The sequence below is a fragment of the Biomphalaria glabrata genome, chromosome 8, assembly GCF_947242115.1.
Source record: "Biomphalaria glabrata chromosome 8, xgBioGlab47.1, whole genome shotgun sequence".
NCBI lineage: Eukaryota > Metazoa > Mollusca > Gastropoda > Planorbidae > Biomphalaria > Biomphalaria glabrata.
This window is the reverse complement of record NC_074718.1, coordinates 7263038-7285372: the sequence shown is the minus strand read 5'-3', so window position 1 is coordinate 7285372 and position 22335 is coordinate 7263038. Positions and strand designations below refer to the sequence as shown.

At 36.8% G+C, this 22335-nt stretch overlaps 1 protein-coding gene across 2 annotated transcripts in view; it reads right to left on the bottom strand.

Annotated features, from left to right (window-relative positions):
• Window positions 1-842: 842 nt before the first annotated feature.
• The window catches only part of LOC106078061 (gamma-aminobutyric acid receptor subunit alpha-2-like), a 45119-nt gene continuing 23626 nt past the window's right edge, over window positions 843-22335 (bottom strand). For both annotated transcript variants that reach the window (XM_056039760.1, XM_056039761.1), the window contains exons 4-11: window positions 21246-21313; window positions 18053-18276; window positions 13573-13655; window positions 13086-13214; window positions 12279-12431; window positions 11229-11443; window positions 10331-10466; window positions 843-1405 (exon numbers count right to left, since the gene is read on the bottom strand). In XM_056039760.1, coding sequence (XP_055895735.1) covers window positions 1203-1405; window positions 10331-10466; window positions 11229-11443; window positions 12279-12431; window positions 13086-13214; window positions 13573-13655; window positions 18053-18276; window positions 21246-21313 — 1211 coding nt within the window. In that variant the 3' untranslated portion in view covers window positions 843-1202. The remainder of the gene's footprint in view (window positions 1406-10330; window positions 10467-11228; window positions 11444-12278; window positions 12432-13085; window positions 13215-13572; window positions 13656-18052; window positions 18277-21245; window positions 21314-22335) is intronic.

Here is a 22335-nt window from a genome sequence, read left to right as displayed (position 1 = left end):
TGTCATGACAGTATTGACTTGACTCTCTTTCTTCTCGAGTTACATTTTTGAGGCGGGAAAGTAGAAATAAAATAGAAACTTAGAAACGAAATACAAACACGGAAATAACACAGAAAGAGAAACAAACAAATTTAGCGTGAAAAAAAATAATTTCCTGAAAATAACATCAGAACAAACAATTTAGGCTAACAAAATGACTGATTCAACGTTCCACCCAATCACAACTAAAAGATTGAAGTGAAACATTTTTTTGTTCTTTGAATATAACAAAAAAAAAAAAAAAAAACCCAATAACAACAGGATCAGAAGAACATTTTTTTTTAAATTTTAAGTGGGGTAATAAAAACACAACTATTTCTGAATTGAAAAACAACAACTTGTGTGTAAGTTTTTTAATTTCATAAACAACCTTACAATTGTACAAAATATTATATTTAAATAAAACTCAGAAAGAGAAGATTTAAAATACCCATGAAAACACAGAAAAGAGAAAAAAATTCCTGTGAATAAATTGTCGATATTTCAGACATTCACGTCTATAACACAGCTCTGGGTTTTAAAACACGAAACGCATTGACAACTTTTTGTCCTTAAACTAAAATCCTAGTTAATGCAGTTAAAGGCTTTGAGTTTGGATTTGTTTGTGGAGAGGCTGCCAACTCTGTAGTTTTTCGTGTTTAATGAAATTTGACCAAGTTATTTTTTTTATAGAAGCAAGATAATATGATAAAATCATAACCTTTTTTTTTTTTGATAATCAATTTATGCAGTGGATAATTCTTTATGCAGCGGATAATTCTTTATAATGTTTTGATCTCTCTTTTTTTATTTCTCTTTCTCTCCCCATTTCTTTCTGTCTTATTCTGTCTATCTCTTTATCTTCATCTCTCTCTCTTCTTTTTCTCTCTCTTTCTCTATTGCTTTCTCTCTCTCTTTCTCTCTCTTTCAATCTTTCTCTCTTTATCTCTCTCCAACGCGCAAACACATACATATATATGTACAAGATTTAAAACTAAAAAGACATTGTCCAAAATTTTAAGAAAACAACATTTTTCTATTTTTAGAAATACTTATTCAAAATCATAACTTTTCGGTGATCCTTTTTTTTTTCTTCTTAAATCCTTCTTTCAGAAAACTCGGCTTCCATCGCACTGGTCATTTCAGGGAACTCAGCTTCCATCGCACTGGTCATTTCAGGGAACTCAGCTCATGTCCAAGTGAAAGTAAATCAGCCAGTAGCACAGGTTCACAAGGCCAAAGGTCACAGGAAACACCACGCGGGACACCATGTCTATCGCGCTCACGCTGTTGCCTGCTTCGGGGTCGGCCAACTCCGTTCGCTGTTGTCTGTAGTCAGCACTTCCCACAATGCATTGCAAGAAAGTGTACAGGAAATCGCTGCAGTCTGGATAGAAAGCAAAGAAGAACAGATCACAAAACCCCGAAATAAAAAATTTATCTCAAAAAATAGCACAGAAGAACAGATCACTAAACCCCGAAATAAAAAAAAATGATCTCAAAAAATAGCACAGAAGAACAGATCACAAAACCCCGAAATAAAAAAATTATCTAAAAAAATAGCACAGAAGAACAGATCACTAAACCCCGAAATAAAAAAAAATGATCTCAAAAAATAGCACAGAAGAACAGATCACTAAACCCCGAAATAAAAAATTGTAAAGCTGATAAAAGACCCAGTTAGACATACTGTTCTAAATCGCTTCCCATTTATGATATAAATGTGTTTTTACCGAGGTCCATTGTTAGTATTGAACTTATGGGAGATTGCCAAACATGGCGGACAAAATTATAAATAGTTTTATGGTGTATCCGCTGTGCCAAAAAAAAAGGTGTTGATAGTTCCTGAGCACTTTATAGCCCTAGAGAATCAAATTTTCTAAGCACTTCTGTTTGTAGCACAAAGTCATTTCAATATAGAAAGTACATTATCTGTTCTTATCTTATCAAATATAGACTTTACATCACATAGAAGATTTGATTACGTCCAATGAGTGTTCCTTGGTCAATCTAGTTAAGCATGTCCACGCTCTAATAGCACTAGGGAAGAAGGAGTATTTGTACAAATTTGTCCTAGCATATGGAACGAGGAGTGTGCCTTTATCTTTGTGTCTTTCTGAGTATTTTATTAAATTTTGTTTTTGTATTTAAAAATTATGGTTCAGTGTTTTATGTATAATTGCTACTTTACTTTTGAGTCTTCTATCCTGAAGGCTTTCTAAATTTAGGGATTTTACTAAAGGTGTTACTCTAATCAAATGAGACTACCCATTTGACTTTCAATCTATGACTTTAAAATTATTTTAAAACTATTCGCAACCTACTAACGGTAATATAAGAGAGCTCACATAAGATTAACCTCCTCACATTGAGATATTGTTAACATTATAGCTCATTTTCAATAAATTGGCAACAGTGACGTTCAATTTAGAGTTGTTGTTTTTTTGACATTTTAAAGTTTATCTTGACCATTTATTATATGTATATAATAAGACAGATGTAAGGCTCTCAGTTGACAAATGGGGAGTTGATTTGTTAAAAAAAAATTGTGTAATACAATAAATATATTAAGTAAAAACAGTCATTAAAATTTCAGACCTTGCGATCTATAGAGCGAATGATGTAAAAGTCATCTGTTTCTGTGACCCACGATTAACGAGGGTGTCATGTGGCCAGCACAACGACCAACCGTTTTTACTTTTCCCCAACTAATGTCAGGGTAGCTGGGTAGACTCAGAGGCGCACTAAAGATCCCAAAATTAAAAATCCCAGTCGTCACCAAGATCCGAACCCGTAACTCCGGTTCGGAATTACACTCTTTTTTTTTCAAGCTCATTTTAAACTATGCGGTTTAATATCCAGGTTAAATAAATAGTTGGATGGCGTGGCGGTAGAGGGGCATGGCGCTTGTGTTTCAAACCGAGTTTTGAATTGGAATCCCTGTTAAGACTGGCATTTTTAATTTTATGAATTTTAGGTAACGGACTCGTTAAATGTCGGCCAAAGAAACCGATGAGCTTTATATCATCTGGGTAGCCTATCTTCTACTCCTTAAAATAAACAAATCTCTTAAATATTATTTTCTAAAGGTTAAATTTTTCAAATTTGAAAAATTGTTCAACTTTTCCCCACTATCCATTTTTTTTAAAACCTTTCTGGACCTATGATCCCAGGTCACTTATATTATTTTACATCTTTTGTGTGTTATCAAATATTCGTATTTAAACTAAAAGTTCAGACATACGAGCACCAGGGAGTAAAGACATTAAAGAACTACCAACCCAACAGTATGTTCGATTACTCAACGCTCTACTCTAGACTATTCAATAATGCACGAGAATCCGATTTCCCAGATTCTCTGATTTAGAAGCAAATCTTGATGTACACAGTTAATGTTCGGCTGTGTGTTTGTATGTATATTTGTGCATGAATGTCCTGGTGAGTGCACAGAAGATGAAAGTAGAATAGTACTTTAATTCTGTTTTGAAATCCATCTTATGACATTTTTTCTGCGGATTAAGGAAAGTTTTAAGAATAGTGTCATAGAAAGTGTGTGTGTTTTAAGTGGCCGGTAGTGCAGTGTGCGTGCCTGTGTATAAAATGACCAGTTGGCCTTCATTGTAGGCCTACATGGTTGAGTGAACAGCATGGAAAGTGTGTAGGTCACGAAGGTGTGTAAAAGTGGGTCAGATTGATAGCAAGATGCTTGAGTGAAAAGACTAATTACTAACTAGCGGCTCGCAGACGACATAAATGGCCTGGCAGGGACAGAAGAAGAACTAGCTGACTTAGTGATGCGCATTGACAAGACTTCCCGCAGCATATGGTATGCAAATAAATGCCGAAAAAAAAATTATGACCAATAGCCAACAGGGCTTTAAAAGGGGCATCAGTATTGGAGGTGAAAAGCTAACTAGTGTTAACAGCTTCAAATACCTCGGAGGTATTGTCTTAAATGAGGGAACGAGACCAGAACTATCGGTCCGAATTGCACAGTCCACAGCAGCACTTTCGGCACCAAATTCAGACTGATGCGCCACATTTTTATATGCTTGTGAGTCTTGGACGCTGACTGCAGAGCTAGAGAGGAGGATCCTAGCAATGGAATTGAGATGCTACAGAAGAATCCTTGGTATTACATTCAAAGACTGCATCACAAACCAAGAGATCAAAGACAGGGTTACGGCAGCGATTAGACCCCATGATGACCTGCTAACTATCGTAAAAAAAAACGCAAGGTAAAAGGCTATGGCCATATTACAAGATGGTTGGGTCTCAAAAAGACGTTCTTTCAGAGAACAGTACCAGGAAAAAGAAGAAGATGCAGACAGAGAAAACGATGGGATAACAACATAAAAGAAGGGACTGGCATGCCATTGAAAGAGGCAAAAGACAGAGAGGAATGGAGAAAGACGGTCGATGAATCTTGCATGAGGTTCCAAACGTCCAACAGACTAGGGGATAGGTAAAAAGTAAATCGAGGTCCGGGGCGAAGCATTTTCCAGCATCTCTGAGCTTTAGAAACTCATTTTCCTTGTACGATTTCTACTAGAAAGAAGTTTTCAGGCCGTATCTGAAGTGTGAGAGACATTCGAGGCAGTGTTTCTCAAACTCTTACCGTTGGCACCCCCGCCCACTAAACTTTTTTTTTCATAAATAGTACTACATACATTATTTTAGACTATTTCGTATAACCGAAAACGTTCTTTCTAGAGATAGTGTTAGAGAGGCATCAGGTTCTCTACCCACCCAGCAAGGTGGTCTGTTGAAGCGCCGTTAGCTCCTCCAAGCGTTTTCCTTCGTTCTCGTCAACGCATTTTTCTTCGCGTAGTAAGAAGAGCCTTTGTCAAAGTTAAATTATAACGGAGTCAGACGTTCTGAGAAAGAAATATTTTCTTGGAATCTGAGCGCACTATTTATACTAGTTGAAAAAAAAAAAGGTTGCTAAAATTAAGTCTATTAAAGAAAGAGGCAGCATTGGCAAATACTATTATACAGAGGATGTTCAAGGTACATATAGAGCACTCAGCACGCTTGTCCTAAGATCGTCTTCATGTTTAGTAAGAAGCCTACACCGCGAACTTTTTAGTTTTTGTAACACGAAGGTTGTCAACAAGACGGTGTTAAACACTTGAGAGAATTTTGACCATTCTGACTAGAGAATTTTGACCATTCTGACTAGAGAATTTTGACCATTCTGACTAGAGAATTTTGACCATTCTGACTAGAGAATATTGACCATTCTGACTAGAGAATTTTGACCATTCTGACTAGAGAATTTTGACCATTCTGACTAGAGAATTTTGACCATTCTGACTAGAGAATTTTGACCATTCTGACTAGAGAATTTTGACCATTCTGAGTAGAGAATTTTGACCATTCTGACTAGAGAATTTTGACCATTCTGACTAGAGAATTTTGACCATTCTGACTAGAGAATTTTGACCATTCTGACTAGAGAATTTTGACCATTCTGACTAGAGAATATTGACCATTCTGACTAGAGAATTTTGACCATTCTGACTAGAGAATTTTGACCATTCTGACTAGAGAATTTTGACCATTCTCACTAGAGAATTTTGACCATTCTGACTAGAGAATTTTGACCATTTTGAATAGAGAATTTTGATCATTTTGAATAGAGAATTTTGACCAATCTGACTAGAGAGTTTTGACCATTCTGACTAGAGAATTTTGACCATTCTGACCATTCAAAAAGAATCACTCAGTAGAGACGTTTTGAAAGATCTTTTTCCAAAAGTTTTTCATTGATTTTTTTGCATTTTTTAAAAACATTTTAAAAGATCCTTTTTGCCAGAAAATACGACGACTTTATCTTACACTATTTTAAATTTTTAAACATTGTCATTTATGTGGGTTAATATTCAAAATTTCATTGATAACTACAATGAACTGACAACTTTTTAATTTTACCCGTGTAAAATAATTTGAATTGCTTCACCCTCTCCCCATTGGTCAGGGCGTCTCGCCTCCATGAGAGAACGTCTGCCCCCTTCCCAAGACCCCCCCCCTTCTCCATCACAGCTTGATGAAAGCTGCAGTAGTTATTGCGAGTTAGTAATGGGATTATTGTCCTCAGATCAGCCACATCTTTAGAAAGGCGTTTTGTAGCGGGTCTGTTCTGTTCACGCAAAAAAAATCGTCATTATTACGATGTTACGTTAGTCGAGAGAACTTGGGTTGTACTGCCGTAAAAAAACGGGGTTGACTCTAGAATCACGTTGTTTGAAGAGGCATTAATATGCTTTCTTTAGAAGAACCTTTTGAATCGATCTTGCTGCTAAAGTTCTACTTGGACAATAAAACGACGTCACGTAATTAATAATTTAATTTTTTCTTAAAATTTAGTAATAAAGTCTCTTTCGTCTAATAAATACTAATATATAAACTAACTAAAGTGCAAATACAAAACAATGTTTGTTCTTTTAAAAACTGTCTTGTTTTTTATCACATATCTTTTCGACATTTTAACCAAAGAAAATAAAATGTATACAATAAGGCCTTAAATAAAATATATAGATTTAGATTAGCTCATTAGAAATGCCCAGACATATTTGAGTATTTATCTTGAGATTTATTTATTTTCGAATCTGTTAGTTTTTGCCGATATTCAATTTTTTTTTCATTTGGGTGTCATCCCCCTAATAGGTGTCACCCGGTGCGGCCCGCACCCCCTAGTGACGCCACTGCTTGGAATTATGGGTAAAAAGTCTCGCTTTGAGAGTGGACCACGTGGTTAGAAATCAGTAGTCACCATGATAATGAGTTGAATGGAAGCATAAAGTTTTTAATGGCGAAGTATTACTAGTTGTGTACTTGGTATATTTCATTGGATTATATAAGTCAATTTGTGAAATATGATATGTACTTCTTTATGGCTGGACTTGCCAATATATTGTGTATTTCATTGGATGATATAAGTCAATTTGTGAAATATGATATGTACTTCTTTATGGCTTGACTTGCCAATATATTGTGTATTTCATTGGATTATATAAGTCAATTTGTGAAATGTGATATGTACTTCTTTATGGCTGGACTTGCCAATATATTGTGTATTTCATTGGATTATATAAGTCAATTTGTGAAATATGATATGTACTTCTTTATGGCTGGACTTGCCAATATATTGTGTATTTCATTGGATTATATAAGTCAATTTGTGAAATATGATATGTACTTCTTTATGGCTTGACTTGCCAATATATTGTGTATTTCATTTTTGTAGTCAATAAACGTATCGTCTGCTATTCAAGTTGTCAGTTCTGAATCTCTATGTTTGTTGTGCAATTATAGATCTAGTTGTGGACTCAAGTACTCATTAGGAGAGATACGTAACTACAAGAAGTACAACAGTTCAAGTGAAGGAAGGCATCGTAATTACTGCATAGTCAGCATGATAAAATGTCACTTAATAAGTAGTGCCAAGCAATCAAGGTTATTGAGAAGTTGTATATAGTATATGATCTAATTCATTATAATGTATCCACTGGAGTTTATCAATTACAAAGTCATAGTCACATTATGGGAGCATATGTCGTAATAATCTTAGCAATTGGTACAACATCATAAAAACAATAAGATCGCAAATTAATATCAATATGTTTGATTTTTTCAAGATTAGAAAGAGGTGACATATCATATACATATTTTTAAATTACGCTTAATACTTAGACACTAATATTATACATTATTATCATGAGAGATACTGTTTATATTTATCAACTAAGCTAACATCAATCTTGAACAGAGCGTTGGGCAGGATATAACAAAATAGCTAAAAATACAGACACTAAACTTTAACTTTTTTTTTTAACTTACCCTAAACACTAAATTAAAAATAAAATTCCCCATTTCAGATTAACGGTCCAGAAGATATGAAAGTCATCGGTCTCTATGGCTTATGGCTAGAATCAGTATCACGTGACCAGCGAAACGATCATTTATTCATTTCCCCCAATTAATGTCAGTTAATTGTTTTTGCACTGGACATTGTCCGATAGGAATCTATTTTGACAGATTTCTTCTTCTTGAAACAGTCAGGTAGAGTTGAGCCTTCGGCTCTTGGAACTCTAAGCCAGCAAAAGTGAACAAGAGCTCCCTTTCACCGGCCTGAATGAGAACAGTGTACACTGTTCTGTCTGACGGGTGTCAGACTCGCGGCCAGAGACCGCGTGCACCGGGACCCCTGCCATTTTCCTTTTCTATACCAGGCTAACCGTGCAGGACACGCCATTTATGTAACGGCCCCTTGAGGAACGGCGCCTGGATTGTGACAAGGTTGTGGGAGCTTTCTTACAACTCCGCACAGTGCAATGAAGATGCTCTCGCACCCCCTAAGGCACCCCCACGGGAGTCTTGTTTTGCTACCCTTTAGCATAATCGTTTCTTCCTACGATCGTTTCCACCCGGGCGCCACTATGAGGCAGGGTAGCATGCCCGGGATTTTGACAGATAATCAGATGGGTACACAGCTGTATGGAAGAAAAGACTGTAGAACACATCCTCAACGCTGCAGGGTGCTCAGAAAACGATTTCGAAGAATCGACTGGTCTTATAAACGATAAAACTGGTGCATGCCGGGATATTGCCCTGCATGTAGACCAGCGGTTCTCAACCTTTTAAGCTCGGCGGCCCCTTTTTACAATTCGTCACTTTGCTGCGACCCCCCCCCCCTCACACACACACAGCAATAGAAGAATAGACAAAAACAATCCATATTTTCTATGGTCTTAGGCGACCCCTGGCAAATAGTCAATCGACCCCCAAAGGGGTCGCGAACCACAGGTTGAGAACCCCTGATGTAGACAGACAAACCCTAAAGGACATTGCCAGATACACGGACTGTGATGTATGAGAGTCGTCTCCGCAGGAAGCTTTAGTACAAGGAGACTTACAAATGATGCCCATTAAAGTAGGGTGACAGGCGCGGTGGTTGAGTGGTAAAGTACGTGGTTGCAGAACCGAGCGGTCCAGGGTTCGAATTCTTGTGAAGACTGGGATTTTTAATTTCGGGAAATTTAGGACGCCTCTGAGTCTACCCAGAATCAAATGGGTACCTGACATCCGTTGGGGAAAAGTAAAAGCGGTTGGCCGTTAAGCAGGCCATATGACAACCTTATTAAACGTGGGCCATAGAAGCAGATGACCTTTAAATCATCTACTCCGTATATCGCAATGCCTGAAAAAAAAAAAGGGAGGGGAAGCTTTTTTTTTAGCGGTCCCCGAAAGGGGAAAAGACGCTATTAGTTTTGTGTGGTTTGTCTGCCCTTCCGTCCGTCTCGTTTAGATCTCGTAAACTAGAAAAGATCGTGAAAACCCGACATCATAGTATTTTAGACCATTCAAAGTTCTGATGCAACGGTTACTTTTTTTTCTTTTCTGAAAGCGAAAAATCTAATTTTTTATATCAATTATGCAAGCAGTTAATAGTAATAGACACTGGAGGCTATTTAGTAAGGGAAATGACTATTTGCCATATTCATTACACGATTATGCAAACGATTTTAGATTTTTTTGTCAAACAATTGTATTGGTAAATTAAGTAAGCTATGTCATACTAACTACTACATTTATAAACAAAAAATGTTTACATTTTTTTTAAAGAAAAAAAATCTATTTGGTATGCATATAAGTGGAACATAATTTAAAACAACAATAAATAAGTGGTTTTTCATATTATCGCGTAAACGGCAGAGCCGCACCACGGCAGTGTAACACTTAACTAAAGGAATTTTTTTTTTTGAAGGAATTTTTTTTTCTTAAGGCGTTGAATAGAGATTGACCCTTTACAAAACTATTAGATAATCATTAAAAGACATCAGTTAGGCCATGTTCATATCTAGCTATTCATTCACTTTCACCTATCTCTTGGTCTGCTGAACCCTTGGGTCACAACACAAGATCTGTCAACCTTCTTTTTCCATTCTTCTCTGTCATTTGCCTTTGATAGAATTTCATTCTGATTTTCTTTCTGAAATTATTGAAACCTGCCTTTTTACCTGCCCGGTTTTGGCCACTTCGGGGGGCCGATTTTGAGTTTGTGTTTCCACCCAAACTATCAATGTAATCTTGATTCTTCTAAAGTTGGGTGACCTCAAAGGGCGTCCGAGAAATTCGGAAGCTCCAATTTCCAAACTTTATCAAGATTTAAAACACGTGACCCATCGATAAGGAAGCCGAACACCTCGCCACTTCTTCAATTAAAACACGGACTTCAACGACATAATTAGGAGCTCTCACCCCAACACCCACCCCTCAAAGTCTCATGAGGTAACTTGTTTTAACTTACTTTGAATCTTCGCGGCCCATTTCTGGGCGTATTTCTCCTCCAACCTCCTGGCGTAAGAGTGAATCAAGGTCTGACTCTCTTGTTCCGGTTTTTCTTCATCCACGCTGACCAGTTTCCGCTTACTGCCTGGCTTTATCTAAAACAAAACACACGAGAGGTGGAAACTAAGAAGGTCATCAACTTAAAGGTCATTACGATAAAAGGTCACCGTAACGACAGGTCATTACCACGAAAGCTCATCACCGTGAAAGGTCATGAATATGAAAGGTCATGAATATGAAAGGTCATTACAATGAAAGGTCATTACAATGAAAGGTCATTACAATGAAAGGTCATTACAATGAAAGGTCATGAATATGAAAGGTCATTTATTTGAAAGCCCGTTACAAGAAAAAAAAATGTTATCATTTTTAAAGGTCATTACAACGGTAGTTCATCAGTTAGAAAATGTGTAACAATGAAAGGTAATCATCTTGAAAGGTCATTAAACTCGAAGGTCATCCTTCTGAAGTGTCATTAGAACAAAAGCTCATTCACTGCAAAAAGTCGTTACTATGAAAGGTCATTATCATGAAATGTCATAATAATTAAGTTAATAAATATGACAGATCAATACAAGAAAAAGGCTATCACAATAAAAGGTCATTACAGTGAAAGATCATCATTATGACAGGTCATTACTTAGAAGCTCGTTAAAACTGGAGGACGTCACTACAAGAAATCATTCCAATGAAATTTCATCATTACGAAAGGTCATTACAACAAAAGGTCATCATTATGAAAGGTCAACGCTTTAAAAAAGTAATTACAAAAAAGGTCAACACTAATTCAAGGTCCTTAAAATGGAAAGTAGCACAGTGAAAGTCATTTTAACCTTCACCTATAAACTTAGACTTACCAAGTTGTCGGCCTCATCGTCATCGTCGTCGGCGCCCCCTTCCAGGGGCATCAGCTTGGTGAAGTAATTGACAGCGGCGTACTCGATGAAGGCGGCCATCTGGTACACGATACACATGATCAGAAACACGTCCAGGGCTGTGGGGTACGGCACCCTGGGCAGTCCCTCCCTCACCGTAATGCCGATGGCAGACGTGGTGAGAATCGTGGTGACACCTGGCAAGTGCCAGAGACAAATTGAGAAATGTAATTTATTTCTAGGTCAATTCAGCCAGGGGCGATAATTACAATGCTTTTTACACCAAGAAGGAGAGAGAGAGAGAGAGAAAGAGAGATAGAGAGACTCACAGTGTCTCTGTTTTTTTTTATATCACTTTATCAGGATTTTTTAAATATTGAGGCCTTATGCAAATCGACAATAAGAGAGGCCCCAATGTTACAGATTTAGATGCCCCAGTTAGGAGACCACGTTGACATCTGAAGGGGCAGGGTGCGCTGTGAGTGGTCCAAGTGATTTTCTGGATCCAGAACTACAGACATGCATTAAAACGGGGGAGAATCGCTAGACTCATTAGCCACCAAGCTTTGCAAATTCGTAGAGTAGTAGAGTTTAAAGGTTTTAGTTCTGAAACAAACTAAGAACAAACTTAATATGTCATCTTTTACTTGGCAAAAAGGTACCATTACCAAGGTTATTGAAAGACGAAGGGGATGAACCTATGGCGGAACATAGATAAGCTCTCAGGAGGACTCGAACATGCCCATTGCTTAATAGCGACCCCTAGCAGCCATATCATCTAATTAGACCATCCTGGTACCCAAAATAGAACCTTCAAGACTATATCTTTGATATATTTATTTATTTATGTACAATAGTAATAATTTTAAAAAAATGATTATGAGGTGCTAGGGTACATACTTAATTAAAATATTTCAAGGAAATTTAATTTTAGTAAGCTGAAAGAACGATTCTTCAATTTGTATCTTGAATTGTATATTTTTGTAGTTTTTAAATATTTATAGAAAAAAAAAAAAAAAGGAAGCGACTGACCTAAGACAACTCGTGCCTGAGCGCCATCTCTGTTGATCCAGAACGAGACCCACGACAAGCAGACGATCAAATAACAAGGGACGTAAGTCTGAATGATAAAAAATCCAACCGCTCTACTCATGTGGATATACACTTGTAATATGGACAAATCTCCTGTTTCAAAACAACAGACGTCCTTTTTTAAAACATAGCAACGAAATTTTTGAAAACGTTTGCCTTTAATATTCTATTGTTTCGCAAAAAATGAATGCAACTTTAGCTTTTATAATTGCATAAATGTCCTGTGATAGGATGTCGTAAATATGTCTGTGTATTCAGAAGTAATATCTGATGACTCAATATCCAAATAGTATTCCGTAGATTCTAGTTTAGGTTAAAGAGCTTCTCTTCGCGAAATAAAACAATTTAAGTCTTTACGTAGAAATCATACATATATAGAATACACACTAGATCTATATATCAAACAATAATATACTTTATAATTTTAAATTTAAAAATTATTAAACAAAAGTGGACTGAACATAAAACTTAAAACTTATAATTTGATTGGACCCTGGTGTAAGGTTTTCTCTTAGATTTAGATCTTTTAAATTAAAAATTCTGGTGGCTCAAACAAGATATCGTTTTCTAGTTATAATTATCTCCCCTTACATTATTTACTCTTCTGCGTAGAAACTCGAAGCTATCAGAAATCAAAGCGTCAAAAATCTTCCTGACTACACGTCTGTGGTCTGCGGCAAACTAGACGTAGACACCACGTGACGGTCACCTATGCTGATACTGAACCACCTGACGTGGACAACTTACCGTAACGCCCCTTTCTGGTAATGTTTTGTTGTTCTATACGCCCCAGTTCAAACTGAGACAGTGTGACACCTGGGTCAATGTCCACCTGGTTCTCCCACCTGTAGACCAGGTCGCGTGTGGTGTAACCAACTGAAACAAGATGGCGTCATATGTGGACATTAAGATTTTATTTTCAAGAAATCCACATTTGTGTTTTGCATGTATGTTATATATTCATGGTAGTGTTTTATTATATTTTTTTTTAAACTTCATTTTGATTGTCTGTTCTTCATCATTGTTTGACTTTTAAAAAATCTTTATTTTACATTGTTATTATTTATTTTATATGATATCTTTGTTTTGCATCCTTGTTCTACATCATTGTTTTATATCTTTGTTTTTATCTTTGTTTCGAAACTTAGTTAGACATCTTTGTTCTATATATTTGTACTAAACTTTCTATTCATTATTTGTTTGTTATATGTCAACAGTAGTAAGAAATACGTACAGCTGCCAATATACAGTGGACAGACCACCCTGTCCATCGGATAACGGGACAGGACCATTGGGCAGCGAGCATTTACAGTCAGCCTGGGAACAGAAGAGACTTTAATTTCTCAAACTAGAGAGTACAGATATCAAGAAACTATAGACAAGGGAGGCGATAACGTGTAAAACCCATGACAGACTTGGCACGCAATGTTCTCGAGGTTCTCTCTAAAGACAAGGGTACACTATAATTGATTGATTACAGATACAATATGGAAATCCAGAAGGTCTACGGTGGAGCATAAAAGGCTTTTCATGGTGTTAGAAACTATTTCAATGTTTTCATCTGTCATTAGATTATCTAGTCAAAACAAAACAATTATTCCTAGTGTTAAAAAATATTAAGGTATTCTAAGACAGATGGATAAATAGATAGATATAGATAGATAGATAGATAGATAAGATTGATAGATAGATAGATAGATAGATAGATAGATAGATAGATAGATAGATAGATAAGATTGATAGATAGATAGATAGATAAATAGATAGATAGATAGATAGATAGATAGATAGATAGAGCAATTATATTTACTAACTTTATATTTTATTCATATATATATTGCTAAATGTTCACCATAAATTTATCTAGTCGAGTTTTAAATAAATTCGTTTCCCCCATTTCAAATGTAGTTGTATACCATTCGTCTGCTAGACTCCATAGCTATGCCCTCTGACCTCTGTTCACATAAACCCCTTGACCCCTCCGCTTAAAGTCCCCCCACGCGCCAAGTCTTGATGTAATGATGCTAGTAAGAACTTTGAACTCTGCTGAAATCATTAGTAAATGGTACAATCAATCACACAGTCCAGGATTCCCAAAACCCGAAATTGTTGTTCAATATCACTCAAATAATAAAAACAAAAAAATTATCTATTTTTTTCAAAACTTGTATCAGCTCATTCTGTCTGTCTGTCTGTCTGGTATGAGATTGTACACGTGATTTCTCCAACATCTATTATTGGATCTAGTTGAAACTTTAAATAAGTATTCATTGGCATTAAAAAAGACATGATTCCATGTTAAGTGATTAGTTGATTAATTTATGGTAATTAATTATTTTGTATAATACCAACAAGGGCAATTAATACTTCAGCTTTCACAAATACGGCTGTTAAATCTTTCATATTATATAACTCTATCTACTTATAACTCGGTACAAACTACCTTAGGTCTCAATACGTCCAGGTGTCCCTGGTTCAGCTGTATTTATAAACAAACAAGTAACACTCGATCAAAAACAGAAACTTTTAATAATCTTTACGGCATCTCACACAAGCTGGACTCTCTCTGACCACTCTCTGACAACAAAACACACTTCCGGTCATTCGCGCAGAGTGTAAAAATAGATTATACATACATACACACATTCATCCGTGACAACGGCTAACTATGTAGGGTTTCATCCCTTTTGACTATCGTACACGTTAATTCCCCCACACCCATTCACGGATCAAGTTGAAACTTTAAACAATCACTTATTGTACCTATAGTACCTAACACGACATGAATTGATTAAGAAATTAACAGACTAGTTCATTATTGGTAAGTAATGATTTTGTGTGCTATCTACTAAGAGAAATAGCTTCTACATAATTAAGAGATATAGTTTTGCGTGCGGAGTTCTTTCCCTTAGAAAGTTTTTTTTTTTTTTAAAGATTTTTGTTTTTGTTTTTTGCTTGTTTTTTATTTTTTTGTAATGCGCATTATATGCAAGGTACCAAGTTCTTTTGACATGTCTAGAATTGACAAAACAACAAAAACAAAGTAACAAAAACATTTAAATCATTGATTGCCTTGCAATGCGTCCAGATATCTTGACATCATCAGAGCGCCCCAAAGCTTTGACCTACTTTGATATGTATATTGATTCAGGCCAAACGGATTTTTCAGACTTGACAGCCCAAATTGATGGCTCATTTCACTATCAACAAAACTCGATCCCAAATTTAAAAAAAAAATAAAAATAAAAAATAAAATAAAAATGGTCTTAGCTTTAACTTTTTTTTTTCCTATTTAAAGAAATAATCATATCCCTCCTCGGGTTTAATTAGCCCTCGCTTAACGACAGCTCCATGATTCCTCTTTCATATTCAGCAATGCGTTACATCTTCATGCGTTCCAGAGATAATGTCAGTTTTTACAGCCCACTGTCATCTCGCTGCCAGGATCCGGTCAGCAAGCAGAAAAGAAAATTTGTTTACGAGAGTTCTGATAGGAGGCGATATTTTTTATTTATTTATTTTATGAAGATGAAGAGCGGAAGTGTGATGGTCAACTCTTGAGGATTATGGGAAATCGTGAGGAAAGTATGAGGGTGTAGTGTAACTGAGTTGTTAATTTTCTGCGTGAGTCCAGCGTGTAAAAAGGTCATGTCAGTGTGTGTGTGTGTGTCGTGTCCAGTGTGTGTGTTTCATGTCCAATGTGTGTGTTTCATGTCCAGTGTATGTGTGTGTATAGTACTGCATCAGTGTTATGTGAAACGTGCTGGTTTCATTCACTGTTGACTGTAGTCTAATTTTGTCGAATAAAGCCATGGTATTGGTATACTAGTATTTGTTGTTTCATTACAGAGGGGGAGTGACCATTCTTTTAAAATGTCTTTAGTTTCTGTTTGAACTGTTAAGTCCTCATTATGTGGACTAACTTTTTGAATGGGTTTAATCGAGGTAACGTTTTCCCGCCCTTAAAGTGGTACCCTCGTTAGGATAGACGCATAGGCTCCGATAATACTTCCAATCCTTTCAGGCGGCCCCCTCACAGTTAGTGGTGGTGCATTGTAGGAATACGATGGACTCTATTGTGGGCTCGATCGTTACGGACAATCTATAAATGTGTGCAGTCCATATTGAGTTGCCTCCCTCGAAGTTACAACAATATCACGTTTATATGTATTTGTGTGTGTGTGTGTGTGTGTTTGAAGACGTGCTTATGCTTGTGCATAGGTCTGGACTAAGCGTTCAGACGTCCCGCAAGGCCAGATGTAAAAATATTATTTCTGGGAACTATGGCTTTTAGTCTACATGGGCGTCAGAAGTGAACAGATTTTGTTTCCCTTTAACAAATTAGGCCTACGTTCTTTATAGTGACGTCTACATTTTCATATACTTACGTCATAGCTTTATGGACAAAGAAAGTGTAAGTTACTAAGACTAATGATGCAATCACACTCACACACACACACACACACACACATACATAAACACAGACTTAGATATACACACACTGAAGTTGATTAGCCTACCTACCTATATACCTACCTACCTATCTACCGGAAGTCTAGACACATTCAGAACTCGAGATTTGTAAATGGTGTCGAGGGTCAAAAGTTTTGTTAAAACATTCAATAAAACAAGTAGAGTATATAAACAAAAACAAAGCTTACCTACCTACCTACCTACCTACCTACCTACCTACCTATATATCTGTCTATCTATCTATCTATCTATCTATCTATCTATCTATCTATCTATCTATCTATCTATCTATCTACCCGAAGTCTCGACACATTCAGATCTCGTGGAAACTAACGAGATAGCCGAGATTTGAAAATGGTGTCTCGAGGCGCAAAATTTTCGTTAAAACAATAAATAAAACAAGTAGAGTATAAAAAAACAACGAACAAAGCTTACTTTGAGTGAAATTTCATCAGTTATTTTTGAATCAATCGTGTCATTAATTTTGATAGATTAAGACTAACACTAATGGAAATATTTTTCTCAATTGTTTTTATTTAACTTTCTTGCACATAGCATGCTTAGTGCGTTAAGACTCAATTCCATTTTTGGACCATTTGGGGGGTGGGGGTGCATCTTTTGGAAGGTTTCCGTGCTTTTAATTGAAGTCGACGTCTCGACCGTGATTGAAAGCCACTTAGCCATACAAGGGAGACTATAGTAACTTGGACTGTAAGTTCGACAGCGAATTAGCGAGATCATTAAAGAGAGAAAGAGGTAGGGAAAGAGATTCATAGAGATTCATAGCCAAAGAGAAAGAAAAAGAGAGGATGACCAAAACAAAACATGCTTGGCGTGAAGCTTTCTAAGATAGACAAGATGATAGATAAAGATATTTAAAAAAAAACAGCTAAAGAAGTAGATGTAGAGATAGAAATAGAGATAGAAAAGGAGAAACAAAGAGATAGATAGAAACCGATAAAGAGATAGATATAGGGATAGATAAAGAGATAAATAAAGAAATAGATAAAAGGGTAGAGAAATAAACAAGGAAGAAACGTATTGGAGATATAACAAAAAAAAAATAACATCAATGAGCTTATTGAGATTTTCCACTCATTGTCCAGGACAAACAACTTTTTAACTGTGCTGCTACAAACCGACTTGAAAAGGAAGCACCATAATAAAAAATGCGATACGAACTCTCCTGGTACGAAAGCTACACCTTTGACCGCCGGGACAAATACAAACAAGCCTCTTACCTGACGGACATGTAGATGCTGCCGTCGTAGCGGAGCCGGATGAAGGCGTTGGGCACCGTCAGGTTGTGCTGCTTGCTCCTACGGCCGTTGATGAAGTAGCTGTTGGGTTTCCAGATGTTGTTGATGAACTTGTTGCTGAGGGTGAAGCTGGTGATGTTGGGGAGGTAGAAGGACAGACGGTCATCTTTCCAGCGCTGTCTAAAGTACACCTGCATGCTGTACGACTGAAACATTACACGAATATGGAACCAGGAGCAGAGTGCCAGATGCTTTGCCAGAAATGATATTTTTGTTTCAGCATTTTTGTGGGGAAAAAAACGTTTTCCTTCAAGACGATATACAATTTGATCAATAGTACAAAATTATACTTTCATTTTACCATTCCTCTTTTCAGCTTGCAATTTTTTCATGGGAAGAGGAAACAAGAATCTGGACCGAAACCATTCGTTCTAAAAAGCCTGAACACTGACCTGCAACGTCACAACCTGTGGGCAGTTTAGACCAATAGATCGTTGCCACGTCGTAAAGACCTATTGGTCTAAACTGCCCACAGGTTGTGACAGGTAAGTGTTGAGGCCTTCTATAATTAACGGTCTCGCCTGGACACGGTTCTCGAGAACGGCTTAAAAGATTTTCCTAGAAATGTTAAAGTTACTGTTTATCTAAAGAAAGATTGACTGACTGATTTTAGGAGACAGTTATAAAGATCGGGTCTCAAACTAGAAATCCTATGCCAAACTGGGAGTCGACCACTTAGTGATGTTGTGACAGAGAATCACATGATGCTTTGCGGGACATGTTATCCGACAAAATGAACTACGCATACCAAGAGTTGCGATGACATGACGGGCCAATACGAGAAAACCTGGCTCCAAATTTTTATGGAGAACCCCAGAGCAGTGGACACCTGGTGGGAAAAGTGAAAGATCTTTGTGGAGAAAGATTGCCTCTCAATGAGCCGAGCAGCGCTGGAGGATCTAAGTCTAAATAAGTTTATCTTTGAGAAAAGAATTACTAGCTGATTGGCCACACATGGAAAACTGGTTTGACGTGATAATTGCTCAAAGTATAAGCAATACTTCCACAGGCGCCTTTCGTTCTATTTCCAAATAATACACACACACACACAAATAAACTGACTAAACATTCAATACCTAAATTGTGGTTTTAGTCTTTTTTTATGCAAAATAAAATCAGAATAGTTACAATTAAATGTTTTTAAGTTTTTCTTTAATTACATTCTTATAATCCTCCTGGACCACTCTCTGGAAACCTACAACTCTCCTCAAGGTCTCCACAGCTAGCTAAAGGAGGGAGTCGATTACAAAATTGTAAACGTGCACCACCGACAAAAGATTTGAGAAACACTGCGCCTAACCTTTGTTTTGTTTGACAAGTCTCGGATGTTCCTTCAGAAATAAAGATATTACATCCTAGCTCAAGTCTTCCGCTGAACGAGACGGGGTGGCAGGGACAGGGTTCAAAACCCTGGAGACTACAGTCAAGAGAGCATATTACACGACCAGGCAGCTATACAATTTCGTTTCAATGCTCTGTAAGAAATCTGCGGAACTAAATAACGCGTTACTATTCTAGGTGTAACCAAACTGCAGTTTGTTTCACGAGACAAGAAGCATACGTCGTGAAGTTCAAAGTTCATAGTTCATTTATAGGTCACAGGGTAGAGCTAAAAAACTAAAAATATTAAAAGAAGATATTTGGGTACTAGAGATTTAGCTATAGCCTTTGTTAAAAGAATCAAATGTTTCTCTTGAAATAAACTTTTACTCGGGCATACACATACTAATTATATTAAGAATATATTACTAGCTATTCGAAGACAGACTATCGTTCTGGATTACATAATTTGTGGATGCTGTGTCAAAATTTATCTCCCATGGCCATCAGTTGAAAATGTATTTTTCATTTTGTTTAATTCATATCAAAACATTTTTATGGCTGCAAAATAGATTTTGTTTCGTCAATGATTCAATTAGTTTTCTTTAAGTTTTATTTTCTCGGGATGCCATTAGTCAAGATGTCAGGATAAGAAAGAAAAAAAAATTCAATTACGTTTTAACATAATTTATTGGATAGCACTGCACACTGTATGCATTGGACGAAGAAACTGCGTTATTTGAGGGTGATCAGATTGTTATAAATTGCTAAGAGAGAGAGACGGACAGACAGACAGACAGACAAATTGATTGACAGTTAATAGATTGAGTTTTCGAGCAAACTGAAGGAAACTAAGAAATAGACAGAGGGAGAGAAAGAGAATGAGAGAGACATAGAGAGACTGCGTGAGAGAGACATTGAGAGACAGAGAGAGAGAGAGAGACAGAGAGAGACAGAGAAAGCGAGTATCAGAGACAGAGAATCAGAGATAACACAGAATAAAGACACAGTCAGAGAGACATAGAGGGATAGAGAGCAATTTCAGACCAGAACGAGATAGAAAGAGAGAAAATATCCAAACTCCATTTTCTAATTGAACAACGAAACATATTTTAACCCTTTGGTCACTGATTTGACCGAAAAAAACAAAACAACACTAATAAGACCAAAGGCGGTGTAAAGATTGTTGGAAAACCTTTAAAGATGTAGATTCAATCATGGCTAGCAGATTTAGGGTTAACTCGTTAGGTCTGTTGCAATAAACAGAAGCAGCAGCCTATGGAAGAAGATATCCTTCAGAGACGCTGACGATGGATAGGCCACATATTTCCCAAACAGGCATCAAACATTACAAGAGGCAAACCCTGAAACCTCAAAGGAAAGGGAGAGAGAAAAAGGACGGGTCAGAAATACATGACGCTGAGAAGCGGAAGCAGATGCCAAAAGACGTGTTGACTAATGGATAGACTCGTCTAGAACCGAGACGCCTGGAGGAAGCTGGTGGGTGCCCCATCATACGGGACTAAAGGCAGAACTGAACTAATACAAGATCTATGTCCGATGTTCTGATTGGTGAGTTTCTGTTGTTTGATTGTTTCTCAGTATGTTTTTAGAATTTTTTTTTATTCTTTCAGTTTGTGTTGAATTTTTTTATTCAATTAATCCTAAAATAAATGAAAGAAACCAATGATTCATTGAACAGTTATGGAACGATAGATCAATATCTTATTCTCTCGTTGATCTGCTTTGTCTTTTATTTCGACGCACTAATTTTATTTTCGGTCTTTAAACTTACCATGTCTGTTTCTTTGATGGGTCCCATACTTTTAATGAGGATATCAGTATCGATCACGACTCTTTCACCTGTAATACATAGAGGGGCTCAGATAAATGAGGTTTAAACAAGATTTAGAGGACTTAAGAGCTAGTAAGAACTGGTTTTTTTTTCTTCCCTTTTCTGACTTTCCTTCGCGGTTGAAAAGAATAAGGTACAAGATAGGTGAAGGTGACATTAGTTGGGGAAAAGTAAAGGCGGTTGGTCGTTGTGCTGGCCACATGACACCCTCGTTAACAGTAGGCCACAGAATTAGATGACCTTTACATCATCTGCCATATAGACCACAAGGTGAAGGTGACAAATCTACACAGATTTCTGTGCTACAATATGAAGTTGACAAATCTACAAAGATTTCGGGGCTATCAAGTTTATTAACTCCAGATTTTTTTTTTACAATGCACATTTTACAAAGTATAACGTTTCGAAGTTGACATCAATATCTTCAGTAGATTTTTTTTTTCAAACAATGATAAATAAAACATAGAGCAGTACAGCGGGTTGCCTGAGCCAGCCTGGAAAACCAGTGAGTTGGCAGAATTTAAGTCATTGGTTAATATGCATGACTGAATGCATGACGCGTGGGACGTAATCATCATCTTTTTTTGAAGCAACGTCTATATTGTATAAGATAAGATAAGATAATAGGGTGAGCAGGGGTTACATTCAAAATAAACTTAGTACCTGCTTCCTTCTTATATTTGTTTCTAATGTTGAAAAATGTTTTTGTTTAGTTGCTCAGCTATGAACATTAATGAATATTAAAGGCCGGATTTATTTGTAAATGGATGGCTGGGGAGAATGTTTATGGCTATCATATTTATATTTATACGCGTGTTAGGCGACGCCTCTATCTCTCTGGATAGGTGTGAACTAAGCGCTGAGAATTCCCGCCAGGCCGGACGTAAATGGTCATTTCTCGGAACGTTGGCCATTTTTCTGCATGGGCAGCAGACGTGAAGGAATGGCGGGAAATCATTAACTGCCAATAAACCAGTGGCTCAAGAGAGGGGGAGGGAGAGAGCGGGGACAAGACATAAATGAGTTCATT